Below are 16,286 nucleotides of genomic sequence, written 5' to 3'. Positions count from 1 at the left end.
CAGGGCCCGATCCGAAGCGATTGACCAACCCAAAGAAGAAGTTGTGGACCCTTTTTCCCTTCCCTTCCCTTTCCGTTCCTTTACTCTTTTTTTTTTTTGCCACATTCTCTTACGCTTGCCTTCTTCTTTTCGACTTCTTCAGGTTTTCGTTCTTTCCTTCTACGTTTTTTTTTCGGTTTGGTTTGGTTTGGTTTGAGCCTTCTGCAGGCTGAGGTCTGTACCGGGATACGTGGTTCAGGCCAGGTTCAGGTTCAGGTTCGGTCGGCGAGTCGGTCGGCTGGTCCATCCGTCGGTCGTTCGTTCCATTTTAATAACATTAATTAAGGTGTTGCCTTCGTTGGTGTTCTTCACGCCTTTCCTTACAAATTACGCAGGAATTTCATGTTTCAGGTTTTGTTTTCTGTAGTTTTTGTTGTTGGTTCTCCGGACAGGCGTTCAAGCGGTCTTAATAGTTGTTCTCTTTTATTGTTTGTAGCGCCCCCCGTCTGCCCGGGTTCCTTATTTCAAGAGAGAGAGAGAGAGAGAGAGAGAGAGAGAGAGGCAGAGAGAGAGAGAGGGAGAAAGAAAGAGAGAGACTGCAATTTGGCGAAAATGGTTGCAGCAGTTGATCATTGAGAGGATCCACTCACCGAACCGATCATCTACCGATATGTACACCATCAAATTAAGCCATTAGGTGCTGCACAAAGATATACCATATATATATGTACATGTATAAATCAGATTTATAGGCAGGCGCCATTTTAAGCGCCACATGAAAGGATTGAAGCCGCATTCTGACGGGGAATCGACCTAGAAACTCCATAAAAATGCATTTTTATTGAGATGATCTGTATCTTCCATCTGTAAGTTCCAAGGTCAGTCTGAGGTCAATGCCTCGCTAGGATGCAGGGAAGCGAAGGGAAGGAAAGGGATGGTCTGGTAGCGCCAGGGCCAGGGCCAGGGCCAGGGCCAGGGCCAGCGCCGTGTTTAGTTTGTTAGATGGATGACTAATAAGCGTCGCCACAATTAATTGAAATCCGCTGATATGCATCTACCGAATGGCTTCAGATACAAGCAAATCTCATTAACGAGCCCAAGATAAAGCCACTGGAATCTGGAAAAACAACGACATGGAGAGGAGAAGAGCTCTCAGGAGAGCTCTCCACACTCTTATGCACACTCTGACCATACATTTTGTTCAGTCAAGTGTACCAAAGCAGCCGGGCAGCCGTGGCAGCCCGGGCAGCCGCGAAGAAGCACAAGATTCCAATCCCCAATCTCAATCCCGATCCCAATCCCAATCCCCCGAACCCACATTGGAGGCTTTATAAATGCATGCAGATACAGTTTTGGTTTCTTTTATTTATTTTTACTTTTTTTTGGAAGTCAAGCGGTTTGCATTTGTACGATAAATAAAATGAATGCGATTGTTAATTAGTTGTTGGAGAGTTGCTGTTGCTTTTGGTGCTGCTGCTGCCGCGAGTGGCTGAGTGTATCTTATCGCTGGGATGGGCTTGTCTCCACGGTAGATTGACCCGAGCCCCGAAATAATAAACCAAATGAGAGAGAGGCGGCACAGAATCCACAGCTCCGAATAGGCAAATGGCTTGGAATTCAGTGCCAGTCTTGGTCTTGCCGTTGGAAAAGTCGGCTTCAGCTTTTTCGACATTCTTGAGAGGCTCGTAAGCTGAGAGATTAAGGTGCTTTGGGATGGTACTTTATGGGCGGGGAGATGGGAGAGTGTAGAGTGGCTGTTGAGATGTGAATGTGACATGTGGCTAGGTCTTCCTTTAATGTTAATTTGTAGTCCTCGAGTATCAAATCAGCATCAATCAGTAGCGTAGTCAATGATTGTTCAGTTTAATATATGTAAATATATGGCCTGTTGTGGTGTGTAGAATAGAACAGCTGATTTCTTTGGATATATTCTGAAATTATAATTATAATAGGTCACTAGACGCAGTCGCGACTCCTCTCATTCTCTCAAGGTCTTTCCCATCTCTCATAATAAGTTCGAGCATTGAAATTGAAAGAGATGCCCCTTTGTCACGTGAACCATAAAATCAATCGTTCGCTTTTGCTCTACCAAAAAGACACAGAAATATATGTACTGTATTCCATACACTTTTAAGCTTCATAAAGATCCGATAGAAAGTTCTCTACCACTTATCCTACATACATAGTATGCCCTAAATCTACATGAAATCGCACCCATGAAACACAATTAATAAATAATGAAACACAGAAAACGTTTCAACTCATCTCTCTACTACCTTGGTCTTAATGTTCCCCCTCTTCCCAACAATATATTTCCCAGCCCATAACAACCATTATAATGGATATTTGTTTGCTTCCGTTGCTCACGATCGAACATCACAATATGATATTCACTTAATTACATGCATTTGGCGACAACGAATTGATTTCTTAATTTATGCATTCAGAGATACAATATATGGCGCTCGATCGATCTGCTGTCTGGGCATCGTAATTTATGCAAAGAGAGGCAAATTAATTTTCATTCTGTTCAATTTTGTATTTTTACTATTATTTTTTGTTGTTCAGCTTTTGTGTTTGCTGTTTAGGCAAATTTCTATAGATTACTATCTCTCGTGTCGACAACAATAAAATTGTGTTAATTTATAGGAAAGTCATTCGAATGACTTTAAACCGAAATACGAAATACGATTAAACGGAGACACTTGAATGGGGAACTTGTTTTCCCATCATCTACTGTTCAATCGATTTGTGTGCTCTGTTGTCTTCATTAATTTCAGTTTAATCACTTATGCAGATTTCAATCAATTTGAAATACATTTCCGTTTAGCCTCAACTTTGTGTTTCTGGCTGTAGACAAAACTTGTTGTTTGCCATTAATTTAGGGATAATCTCAGGGAGTAAAATGGAGACTAAATCGGGTTGAAAAAGTGAATCGCTGGGGGGTCTTGGAACCGAAAGTCCTTTGAATATTCTTAGCACTAAATGTGCAAATATACCTACCATATTTTTGCTCTTTTTGTACTTTTAAATACCCTCGGAAATGTGTCCAAAATACTCTCGCTTCAATTTAGTTTTTCTTGGCTTTTATTAAAACTATTTACAAAGCTTACATGGATGCCATATGACTGATATGATGCTTGGGCATGATTATAGGTGATCGTAGTATATGTACAACTATCTAAAAGATTAGAGATACTCCTGTTACTGTTATTTAATACTTAAGAATGGACTATAGCCAAACGTTTGCTCTGTATGTGTTTTCTATCACGCGAAATGGAAAGCTTTCAATATTCTGTTCATGACTAAACCAAAAGGAAATAATACAAAATACAAATAATAATGGTGATAATCGTAGTGCTCGCTTCAGCCCGATTCAGAGGCAAGTGTTGACCTCCCGATGCTCGAGGCACTTTTCGCAGGTCACCTCGCAGCACCACTTGAAGACGCACTTGCAGTTCGTGTACTCGGCCACCACTCGATGCTTGTGCCCCCGACTGCAGCACAGGTGATCGCAGCTGTCGTACCCATAGCTGGTGGCATTGCACTCCCGATCCTGTGTGCCCAGGGCCCCCGTCTTGGGATTGGGTGCACAGAAATCGGGTGAATCGTCCGCAAACACCAGTTGGTACTTGTTCGCCTGCCTTGTGTGCGGCATCTCGGGCATCAGGCTGTTGCCGTCGTTCCTCAGCGCCACTTTGCGCGCACTGTCGTATCTCTCGCGCAGGCGTGCGGCCACCTCCCGGAACGGGGGCATCTTCAGCCAGCATGTTTTCACGGTGCAGGATCCGGATAAACCATGACATTTGCATTCCAATCGCATGGCATCGCGAATGGCCTGTAAGGGAGTAAGAGCGAGGTAGAGCCATGTATCCGCTATGAACTATGGTTTTTAAAGGAGGTATTCTGTAGCTCCGTCCCCTTGGGCTTACTCACCAATCTCCCCGCATTATTGTTGTGCAGCTTCACTAACGTGCCCAGATCGCTGCGCCTCTGACGCTGCTTGGCATCGAGGAACACCCTCGAATGGCGAAGACCGAAATTCACATTGTCACTGCAGCCGCCCCACTCCCATTCCCCCTGGGGGAACTTGATGTTGTCCCAGAACTTGCGACGCCCTCGCTTGCCGCCAGCTCCGGGCTTGCGATTCCTGCCCAGACGCTCCAGAGGTGACACATCCGTCAGGCTGCTGCCGTTGTTGAGGTACCGCTGGCGCCGTTGATATTGCTGTTCTTCGAGGGAAAACTGTTGCCGCTGCTGCCGCTCCAGGGCCGCTTCGGCGGTGGCGGCATTTACCATTTGCGGCTGTCCGCCATTCCGTCGCATGTGGGACTTGTCACAGGAGCATTCCACCAGCTGGCCCATGGTGCAGGCCTTGGTCACGGCATAGGTGACACCAGCGGCTGTAATGGCATTCACGAAGCCTGTTTCGCGGGAATCTGTAGGGGGAATGGAAAAGATATTCAAGACCTTTATCTTTATCGGGAATTTATCGACATGTGTTGCTCTATTCTGATAGTTATCGGTTTAGCGAACCCTTAGAAACCATTCCTTTCTTATTTCCATGTCATACTCGTGTCAATCCATGTCATTATCCCTCTTTCTAAGCAATCCCTTACTTTCGCAATCATTCAACTGCCGCACTTAAATCAATCCCCTCCAATCATTAAGGTTGTCAGCACGTGTTGCCTGATTGATTATAATTTGTCAGCCAAGGCGACAAAATGATTTATTACTTGTTCGATTAGCAGTCACCGATCAGCGATTGCTGCTCTATGCAAATCACAGTCGCTCAAGACCGAGTCCGCTGACGCCGACTGCCAGCTCATCGGCGGACAGTCACGTTTTAGTGAAAACGAAATCGAAATCGAATCGGAATCGCAATTGTAATCGGCCAGAGTTTTAATTTGCATACGCTTGTAATGCTCCCCGGACCTGAGGCTACCCCCCGCCCCTGACAGAACTCCCCCCTGGCAGAGGTGACGTGTTGTGTAGCCGCCAAGCGGTCTGGACAGGTGATATGTCTTGGGAAGCCACCCCAAACGGAGTGTTACATGAGAGGAGACTCGTCCTCTCTCTGCTGACAGGTTGACAGGGCGAGGCTTGAATTCCATCGGTGTACGGTGTATTTTTTGGTGGCTACGCCCGCGGAATTTATGGCACACAACATTTTGGTACGAGCTTTGTTTGCGCATTGTTGTCATTAAGTGCAGAGATCGTCTCCGAGGATCAAGCCGAGCCCGAGTCTTCCTCTGGCCTTCCTTTCTCAGTGCAATAATTTATTAAAATTGACAGCTTTGTAGGCTCATTTCAGGCGCTATTCATCAGCGCGGATCGCTGCATTTTTATTATGTAACTTGATGGATGATGCGGTCACCTGTCCCCAGTCCCCAGTCCTCAGTCCCCTGCCTGGACGAGGCATGCAACGATGAGTTGTAATTAGGCAGCTAACTCTTTATAGCATCTCCACCTGGTCTCTGACTCAGGCTGGGACTTGGACTCCGTCTCGGTCTTCGAGAGTCGCGAGTGTTGACAGGTTGCCTGTTCGCACTGCATATCAAAGGAGAGGAGTCACATTTTGGTCTGGTTTGCTCTAGTCTTCGGTCTTTGTTTAATCGTTCTCGTACGAGTACTTACCGCGCATTAAAATTTTCCTCATGCTCTTGCGCAGGACCGTGCAGTTCCAGCGGCGATTGCGAAATTGAAATTCGCACTCGCGGAAGCCCAGATTAATGCCATTGATGATCTCTTTGAGCAGGGCCGAATCGTGACGGCAGATTTCGGCCAGCTTTCCACGCAGGCGACGTGTCTTTTTGCACATTAGATTTGGATCGAGTAGGATGTTTGTGCCCTCGGCCCTGAAAGGAGATTATGGAGAATATTTTAGTTGCAATAATTATCAACTGAAAACGAAAGCAGTGATTCAATTTCTGTTCTAGAAAGATTTGTATTGTCTCCAGCTCTGACTAATTATATTTGCAATTTATTTCCTTATATTTACAACCTATACCACACCTTAATCTGTACAAATATCGTATGTTTGAACGTCACAACCGATTATCTATGACCAACTTTTATATTTTTTAAGGGTTTGCCTTCCCCAAGGCTTTACTCGTATTTATCGGGGAAGGCACTTTGTCATCGATGAATAATTTTTGCGCAAAACCCTCATTTATTTTGAAGTTTACCGATGTCTGGCACTGATTTCCTTTTCGCCGACTGACTCACGTATAGTACACGCATTCGTATTGGTACTCCCCCCCTCACTTTTATGGCTGAAACAGAAAATACCAGAAAAAGTAATTCCTTGGAAGCAATAGATGATGGACAACCCGATCAATCACTAGTTCAAGCAAAAGAGCAGCAGCCAGCAGCGAGCAGCCAGCAGCAGGCCCTATTAAATGCTTTATTTACCCTCAACCTCAACCGAAACCCAAACACTTTCCACACTACAGAGCGGAGGAAGAGAGCACTCGGCGCAAAGTTCACGATCAGCAAAAGTAAATTTCACGCGAATGTGCAATCTTGAAAAAAAGCGAGTAAAAATATTCACAACAATAGCAACAACAGCTACAAAAACCGGAGAAAAACCAACAAAAATTGAGCTATTAAAAAGTCATAAATCTGAAATGGAAAAACATAAATCAACGCCAAAGGCGAGCAACCAGAGAAACAATTTCCAGTGGCCCGATGCTAATGCTGAATGCTGAATGCTGACACATACCCATACCCCTCCCCTCCCATAGCACAATATACACCCACATATATATGTTTGTATGTGTGTATGCTCCACTGCACCCACATTGTTGGGTAATTATTAATTTTCCACCTAAATTAAATTTTAACGCTGCAGCCCCCGCCAAATGGCATTCAAAATGAAAACGAAACGAAAATTGCATCGATTGGGAAAATTACGAAAAATCTGGGAGAGGGTGTGGGAGTGGGAGTGTGAGTGTCTGCCTATGGGGGGCTTTTTCGTTCCGAGTATTGGTGAAATTTTATTGATCGACTTTGGCAACGCTGCAGATTTAAATCAACAAACGATTCCATTCAATGGCCGAGGACCTCTTCGTCGTAGCCGTCGACGTCGCCATTGCGTATACGTCTGGTGTACGGCCCAAAAATTGCACGAAAAATTGAGTTCATCTTATGGATTTGGGTATTTGTGCATTCTAAGAAAATAAACGTAGATTTTCAGCTAAGCAGCACAAATAAATAATACTATTTTTAATGAACTTGTGCCCGGAATGATGGCGCCACACGTCTCATAAGTGCAAAGCTTACACATAAATGTTAACAATTTAGTGATCTGTGAATCAAAATTGTTATGCGAGAAATAGAATCTGCATTTTACAAGTTGTTAGTTGTTCTGGGAGATGCTCCTCCACTTGCTACAATATAAGATGTTTCTTTCGGGATTATGTTTACATTTTGTATGGGCAAAAAATGAAACTGAAAGCCATTAAAAAAGACGCCTTAAATGACGGCCAAAAAGTTTTTTGCAAGTAAATTCTTCATAAATTACAGTCCATCATCGGTTCTTTTTTTTTTTTTTTTTAGAGCATAGCCCGTATATTAATCATTTACCTTCTGGATCTTCTGGATAAAGAAGTAAGTTACGATTACTACAGTACCAACACGTGAATCTCGTCTCGCTCATCCGAAAGTGCTGATGTGAGCTCTGGTCAAAGAAGGTCCCCAGTGTCAGCACTTGAATTCAAACAAAAGTCAGATGTTATGTGATGCGCACCAGTATCCAGCCAAAAAGTTGCACAGTTCTATCTAAAACTGTGTTTCTACGCTCTTCAGCCTCTGATAGGCATGGCATTTCCACCATAGCTGCTAACCAGTTGACTCTTGCTTCCCTTTTTGCTGGACCACAAGTAGATAAACCACTTGAACAGCTTCAGATTTCCATTACCACAGTGCCCACCTATGTTGGTTTTGCCACCTGGCTGGTTGGCTCCAGCTTGCAGCACCCTGTGGCACACACGCACACACGGACACAGTGATTCGATCTCAAGGAGATTATGACAACTTAATAGCTACAAAATGAAAAATTCAAATAACAAATAGAGCAAACACACGCACTCGTACTCGCACTCGTACGCTACCTCTTGGCTCATAAGTACTTAACAAAAATAAAAATATTAACTCCAAAGATAAAGCAACAGAAACAGAAACAGACACAGACACAGATCTCATCCGGCAAACAGTCAAACAACATCAAATGATGGACGTGCTTGTAAACAAAGTAAAAACAATTGAAGTTAAAATCACAATGATCATCATATGGAATCTCCTCCGATCAGCGATCCACCGATCCACCGATTCACCGATCACACCGATCTACGATTTCTGATCTTCATCTATGGCTGGCTGACGGGCTGACTGGCTGACTGGCTGCTACTTCGAAAATTATGATGCACATTGCGTTGATGACTGGAGAGATCTAAAGAACTCAAACACCTTTCAAGCGTGTTGCAGGGAGTACGTAACCACACAAGTTGCCACCACACAAAAAACAACAGCAACAGCAACAAAAAAAAACAAGGCAGAGATTTTTGTGTTAAGCGGAAAATAGCCGCACAGCGAGTGGAGCAGGAGAGTGCTGCAGAGATCCATCCACTGAGCGATCGTCCATTCCGAATTGTTCGACACTTTTTGGTTTTTGAAGTTGAACTGAAGTTTACTTGGCAGCAGCACCAGATACAGATACAGCAGCGACGTCAGCAGCAGAAGCAGCAGCAGCAGCAGCGCCGCTCGCACCAGCAGTCGGCAAACATGAAAAGGAGCCAACAACTTCAGGTCTCTCAGGTCCCATCCCCATACCCATTCCCCATCTTATACCGTCCCGAACCATCGGAACCAGCGGCCAAGCCAACACTTGGCTCGCAACGTATCTTTATTTTGCCTTTACACACAGATACGAAACTCCAAGTGTGCCTCTGTTGTGCATGTGGGCATCTGTGTGTGCGGTGTGCGCGAGTGTTTGCCTCGGTATGGGTGTCGTTATAGGCCTCAATGGACTTCTCTCTCTCTCGCCGTTTCGTATGCCTTGCCTCTGATCAAAGTGCCCGGTTTAGTTTGGTTTGGTTTGGAATGGTAGCCCCTCCGAACAGACAAGTGGTTGAAATTTCCCATACCATCTCATACCCCATACTCCGAGTACTCCGAGTACTCCGAGTACTCCGAGTACTCCGAGTACTCGATACTCGATGCAGAGCTCGCAGCTGCGTTTGGGATACTCCTACTCCCCGGTTAGAGTATCTCTGGTATATCCTGGAGTGTGTAATGCACAAAATGGAAAGTGTTTGGCACTATTTCCAGCACCACTAATAATACTTGTTATCTACTTTGAAACCAGAGATTGAATTCATAAGTAAATATTACTAAGATTGTATTTCGATCTATAAATCTATAATATCTATATCTATATCTATATCTATATCTATATCTATATCTATATCTATATCTATAACTATATCAATATCTATATCTATATCTACATCCATATCTATTCCTATATCTATATCTATATCTATATCTATATCTATAGTCTAATCTAGTTATCTTTTCATACATCTTCATATGCAGGAAAATGCATATCATGAGCACGATTAAATCAAAAAGGTTTCAAACGGATTCTGGATTGCCTATCTGTCACCTAATACTCGTAGGCAAAGCCAAGAAAAGCGGATTTTGTGTGCATTGAAGATCTTCTATAAGGGGTAAGTGCTAAAACATTGTATTGTTGTCAATATGCAATATATAATCTATGATTTATACTTTAGAGTAGTTTCATTAATTCAGAATTTGTTAAAAATGCATTTAACTTTCTGAATTTTTATTTTAAAACAAAATACACCAATTATGTCTTTCAACAAGAGGAAACCTGTACGTCATAATGGTTGTTAATATCCTTGAAGAAATAATCCCAAGAACATTCCTTTTCTCTCATATTCTCTGGGTCTTCCCACAAGAGTATCCCTGCTTCGTTGCACTTCAAACTCCATCTGAAGATCTTCTCTTTGTGTTCTTTTATGTAAATATGTAGAATCGTTTGATTGACTCATTTTCGTGAGTCTCTTGTCCGCCGTGCCGCCGTGGGTTAGTGCAAACAAATCAACGACTTAAACCACTTGTCAACAAGCGAGTGGCAAAGTATTTAAACAAAGCGTTGACAAGTGAATGAATGGCCAATGGATTGGTCGCCTGAGCTGCCTGATGGCCCGGACCGACTGGCTGACTGGCTGACTGCCTGGACGGACTGAATCGACTGAACCGCCTGCCTCTGCCTGCCTTGGCCAAGTCAAGTGCTGTTGTGGCTGGTCAGTTTCATTTACGCGCTCAAATATTTGTCTACAGAATGCCTCAGCGCAAGTGTTGATCTCTTGTGCATATAACTACGGATATTCCAATGCCCCGAGACACATATACGTATACGTACACATATGCAGGAGAGAAGCTTGGGGCTCTGGCTTTTGATGTGGGCGGCAGCATTGACAATCGATTAGTGTCCCACAGCAGCCGACAGAAGTTGCACAGCTACTGGCCAAAAGACACCCCGAAAAAGGTGTTGACATGACTTAGAGTCCCCGTCTGCCCCGATCAGATCTGCTCTCGGTGGACCCTGGTGGGTGCGGCATCGTGTGTGGGCGTCGCACGCTGCTTTTTGGCACCTTTTTTTTGTCGGTTAGCAGAGGAGAGGAGGGAAGGGGGAGAGATATGTTTGTCATTTGGCAATTAGCATATTAACAGGCTTCACCCTTTGCTTAGGCGCCGCCTCTCGGAGTGGTTGACTATCCGAATCTTTTGGGGAACCGCAGGAATTTCTCTCCTTCTTTTCAGCGTTCAGGTTCCCAGGCATGTCCATGTCCAATTGGCGCAGCAAAAACTTAGCTAATATTTCAGGCATATTTACTATTCCCTTCCTCTGAGCGCTGCAGCGAGGCCTTTGTCATTCCTTTAACAAGCTGCCAGTACTGTGGCCAGTGGGCAGTGGGCAGTGGGCAGGGCACGACTTTAACTTTCGCATCAACGCTGCAACTCCCTTTCCATCTCCAAAGATAAAGACAAAGACAAAGGTGACATCAATCTTTGCCGTTTTGTGCCTTTGTGGCTCTGTGGCTACGAGGTGCGCAAATTGCGACAACGTTTAACTTAATTATGGCTCAAATAGGCGTAGCTAGGCATTGCGATGATCATCATCGACGGACATGGTCATGTTCATGTCAAGGATGCCTAAAGTGTACTTAATCACAATGATTGGTGGGAGAGAAAGAGAGGTTCAGGTTCAGAGTTCTTGGGACATTTGACAGAGGAAAATATGTTGATATGAGAGTATAATGGGGAAGATTATATGAGGATCTAATGGAGCCATTGCGGCTGATAAAAGAAATACTCATAATGTTGAGCTGGAGGATCATGATTCAAAGAAATCTACACAAATGAGTAGCTTTTGTGGTTGCAGTTTATATAAATACAATGTTCAAAAAAATGTTAAGCATTTGTGATACTACCACTTCCTACTACCCATGATCGTCCAGATATATACATAATACCGTTGCAGAACAAAACCTTAAGGTGGGATCTGCACCTTCTACGATAATATAAAGGGTTTCTGCCAAGTTCCCATTGTTCTTTCAGCAACAAGCATTCAATCCATATTCTCCAAAGCCAATTCCCAACTATTCTCCACCCTTAGACGATGACAAGAACGTTTTCTAGAGACCTGCTAGCCCGTACCTGTCCTCCAACTTGACCCATGTCTTGTTGATATTTGTGCCATCATGCGATTTAATTATGATGCATCAAGCGTTCAGCGCAGACAGACAGACGCATTCGTCAATGTGACATGTGGGGAAAGCGACAAATTAACAAAATAAACAAATGGCATGTGTTTAATTAGAAGAATTTTCAGCATGTCTTGCTTGGTAGCTACTTGAGAAGTTGAGGTTGAGGTCGCGGTCGGGGCTGGGGCAAGAAACTTGAACGTGAACCACATTTTGTCCGATGCAAAAGAGGAACTTTCTCTAGGTAAACCATCAGGCATCACAGACAGTGAGACTCTCGTTAATGTCGACCGAATCGTGTCAGAGACTCTTCTTTTCTGCTCATAATCAACTCATCTGCATTAGATTTTGGCAATTGGCCGAGTTCTGCTCCTCTGCTCGTCTGCTCGTTAGTTGAACATAATTATTAGGTTGTTGGTGCACGAGCAGTAGTTCGGTTCTGTCTGGTTGTTGGGGGTGTTTGGGTCTCATAAAGTGTGCCAAATTCTGTTCTGTTCATCATGAGATTTCTGGCTTGCTCCACTGACACGCACACCCACCCACGGGGCGTATGAACAATGTTGATGCAACCACCGACTGTGGAGCCAACGCAGCTTGAGACTAAGTGGCCTCTTGTCTCACCCTCTCTCTCTCTCATTCTCTCTCTCTCTGTGTGTCTATCTCCCTGCCTTAACCCATAAATGCCCCGCATGGCATTAATTACCATTTCACATGCTGTGAGTGCCAAAAAAAAAAAAGCCACACAGAGACTCTTCGATGTGGAATGAATGAACCGATTTTCAATGAATGAAAATCTAAAATGTAAATTGAATGAAAAGCAGGAAACACAATCGGACAGTCCCCATGTAAATGTCAAGCGCTTTTCTGAAAGCGGAAATGAGCTCATTTGCGTTTGCGTTTCGAAAGGAATAGAGACGGAAAATCACATTGGTGAGGATCTCATAAATCGTTAGACGATCTTCATCGCTTGTATCATCATTATCATCAGCATCATCGTCTCGGGCTGTTTTTAATTAAATTCCAGACACATCAGCGCAAAATTGTGGCCCGATCCACAGCAATTTTTTGTAAGTTTCTCTGTAATTGGTTATACTCGGACTCGTAGCCCCTGCCGTCCATATGGAATTTCCATTCATTTAACGGAACATCTACACCCACAATTCGAATACGTTTCATTCGGATCCGTCTGGTCCACTGATTACGATCTCAATCGCTCACACAATGACCGTTTGATTTAGTGCACTTTGCTTGGAAAAATACACACAAACAATCATCGCCAATCGCCATCACGACATGCGAGTACGAGAGTATGTGGCTGTGGATGTAGGCCCAGTCCCCGGATGCCAGCACCGAACCCATTCTGAATGGAATTCTGAATGAATACATACAATACCATGGATAGATATGTATATCGTTGGCCTATCGATGGGTTTTTGCGCATTTTAGCATCTTTTGGTTTGGATTAGCTCTAATTTTATAGTTTGATTAGAATTCGATATGGAGGTACAGCCTTGACCCCCAGCACACCTGACCAGACCCCACCCAACCCTCAATCGGCCCACATATATGTATGCTCTTCCACCTTGTTCGTCCATCAGTCAGTATGTCGCCCGTCAAGGCCTGGTGGCTGTGGCTGTCATCATCAGCAACTTTTGTCGCCGCCACAATTCTGATCTGTCTGCCCGCCCCGCCCTTGGGCGGCACAGATGAAGCGTAGAAAGTGGCACAACCAAAGCCAAAGGCTGCACAATTGGGGCCTTTTTTTGTGCAGTGCAGTGCAGTGCAGTGCCTCTTTCTTTCGGGTGGTGGCGCGACAGCATCGGACACAGCTCGTTCAGCGTTCGACATCAAAAGCGGCACCAACTGACAGCGTTGAACTTGAGCTTTAATTATTTAATTAATTTATTGTGAAAAAGTTGCAATTGGATTGGATGCAACGCAACGGCTGCCCACTGCTGACGTGGGCCGGTGCATGGAGCAGACGCAACCCACCCAGATGGGCCCCTTGGTCCTGCCCCTTGGTTCTGTCGCACCACCTTTTTTATGATGCAGGTGGCCTCTCTGTCATGGCGGGCGGGGGGAACGTTGACGCGCCCAGTTGCACACAGTTCAAATAAAAATGATGTAAGAACATGGGGGTATGCTGCAGTCAGTCGGGCTTTGATGCGCTGTACTAATTTCCCACAAGTGAAAGGATCACGCGAACAGTCTGGTATCGTACTGCTGCGGGTCGAAAATTGTTCTTACTTTAAACCAAAATCGTGAGGTTTACGTGTTATTCAAGAGTACTGCAAATCTACAGTACAATCGCCACTGAAATCGTCATGCAGTCTACGACACGCGACGCCCACGCCCACGCTGTGTACTCCACTGCCCCTCCCACCCGACGATGTGGTGAAAAATGAAATCAAAATTTTAGCTTTCGTTGCCGCTGACAGCAACAATATTTCTACCTTTTCGCTGGGCAGAGAGATCTCTTTGGGCCGAATTCATTGATGCCACTCTTTGGTGGCAAATAAATTTGGCAAAGTGCATAACTTATGTGTGCATGCCACAGTTCCCCTGCCCCCCCTGGCCGCCGATCTATCTTTTGGGCAACACTTTTCTTTCTATTTGATGTTTGTCCTCCTCGGCTTGTTTATTTATTCATCTTGGACGTCTGCCTTTTCGTCTGTAATTTCGCGCATAAATTGCTCCAAGTGTCATTTGGTTTTGGCTTCATCTACTACTGCTGCTGCTGCTGCTACCACTGCCACTTTTCCTCTTCATCGTTGTTTATTTTGGCCACAAAAAACCATTGCAACGAGAAGAAAATGCCATGTAATTAAATCTAAATCAAACGTCACATTTTGAAGGTCCTCCATCCGTTGACATCGGACGTCGGTTCGTTGGGTCGCCACGCTCGATTGGCTCTGAATTTGGATTCGCATTTGCATTCTGACCATTTGATCGCTTTTTGCCGCCTTTGAGTCACCAAACTGAATTTATTTTCGGCTCTATTTTTGGGCTTGCACTGTGTCGCTCTACCGGAAGCTGTTACGCCAATCTCTATCTCGTAAATTGATGCGATTTGACATGAACACAGATGGCGAGGTAGCCACAGGCATAGCCATAGCAAAGACCTCAGAGCGGGTGGTAATGGGTTTTTTGGCATTGAAATACAGCATAAATTGCACGTCGTTCAGGCAAAATCGATGATACTTTGTTAGCTATACTATATCAGATATAATTAGTAGTGGAGGATAGACTAAGAGATTCCGATGAGTGATTTTGAACATCTATACCTCATAAAAGATGTAATTAAATGAGCACAGCATTCCTTTAGACTGACTTAACATAATCTACATATAAGTACATAAATCCATTCATCCATCACTGATCTTCCCCAAAAGTAAAACATCCAAATAGAAAATCTAGCAAACACTTGCTTAAAACTAATTATAGATCAATCAATACTTATTTAAACTTTTCCAAAATATTCCCAAATATTTTACGATCAATAAACAAACTAGAGAGACTATGTGTATTATTAAATATTTACTTATATATTTTTGTAAGAAAAAATCATGATCTCTTTTGGTATTACTTTCTCACTTCTCCATGGGAAATTTTTGATTATTTTATTCAGAAGGATCAATCACAATAGGTCCATAAATTCGGTTCTTGAACATCTGTGTTTATCGTTAATATAAATATAAATTCAAGTCTTCTCCCACTTCTATAACTACGTCTAACCTTTAACTTGGGATTTTGGCCTTAAGTCGTCTGTGGTTTTTTCCATAGCACAGATTGATACACATTTAAATTCTACTGCACTACTTCTATAGCGATCATCTTCAAACCTAAAGTCTTCCTCCTTGAACTTGCAGCTGAGTAGCGATTATCTTAAGGGTCTTTATCTTTCGTTCTACTTGATAACTCACTCTTACATAGATCATCATCATCCTTAACTACCGTTTACCACTGAGTCAAGTCTTGTAGGCAATGTTGCCAAAACACTTACCAGCCGAATCCAGTCATTGGCATTGCGAATATTAAAATTGCAATTACCATGAACAAACGCATATCGATTGAAGCCGCCAAATGCAGCGGCAACAAACCAAACTCTGGCCCGTTCGTACTCGTATTCTTTCTGTGTGGGTATCTCTCTCTCTCTCTCTGTGTTTAAGTGTTATATATTTTTTTGGCAGGCAGTTAAAGTTAAAGCCGTTTTTATTGCGGCCACGATGAGTACACGAGATGCTTGTTTGAATATCGTTGACGTGTGCGAATTAATCAAGCGACTCACGGTGTTCTTTTTTGTTTTTTTTGTACTTTTGTGGGTTGTGGGCTGTGGGTTTTTACTTAAACTCTGAGGGGAAGTCGGCGGTTGGCAGCTCAGTGCACTTGACGAGGTCAGGCGACATGATCGCTGCCTGATCCGATTCCGATTCCGACTCCGATCTGAACCGATCTTGGATGATCTTGGATGATCGCTGCTGCCTGCCTCTTCTGTTGAACGCGATTTCTTTC

At 43.9% G+C, this 16,286-nt stretch overlaps 1 protein-coding gene across 1 annotated transcript; it reads right to left on the bottom strand.

The window, feature by feature from the left end:
• Positions 1-3,068: 3,068 nt before the first annotated feature.
• LOC6589315 (protein Wnt-6) lies at positions 3,069-15,839 on the bottom strand. The gene is made up of 4 exons (XM_002014492.2): positions 15,778-15,839; positions 5,617-5,837; positions 3,916-4,418; positions 3,069-3,817 (listed from the first exon to the last, which is right to left on the bottom strand). The coding sequence occupies exons 1-4, from the start codon at positions 15,837-15,839 to the stop codon at positions 3,356-3,358; spliced, it is 1,248 nt and encodes a 415-aa protein (XP_002014528.2). The 3' UTR covers positions 3,069-3,355.
• Between the last annotated feature and the right edge of the window lie 447 nt (positions 15,840-16,286).

This window comes from Drosophila persimilis, unplaced genomic scaffold (assembly GCF_003286085.1).
Source record: "Drosophila persimilis strain 14011-0111.01,24,50 unplaced genomic scaffold, DperRS2 tig00000191-arrow-pilon, whole genome shotgun sequence".
NCBI lineage: Eukaryota > Metazoa > Arthropoda > Insecta > Diptera > Drosophilidae > Drosophila > Drosophila persimilis.
Note: the sequence above shows the minus strand (reverse complement) of the source record. Positions and strands in the feature narration are given on the sequence as shown.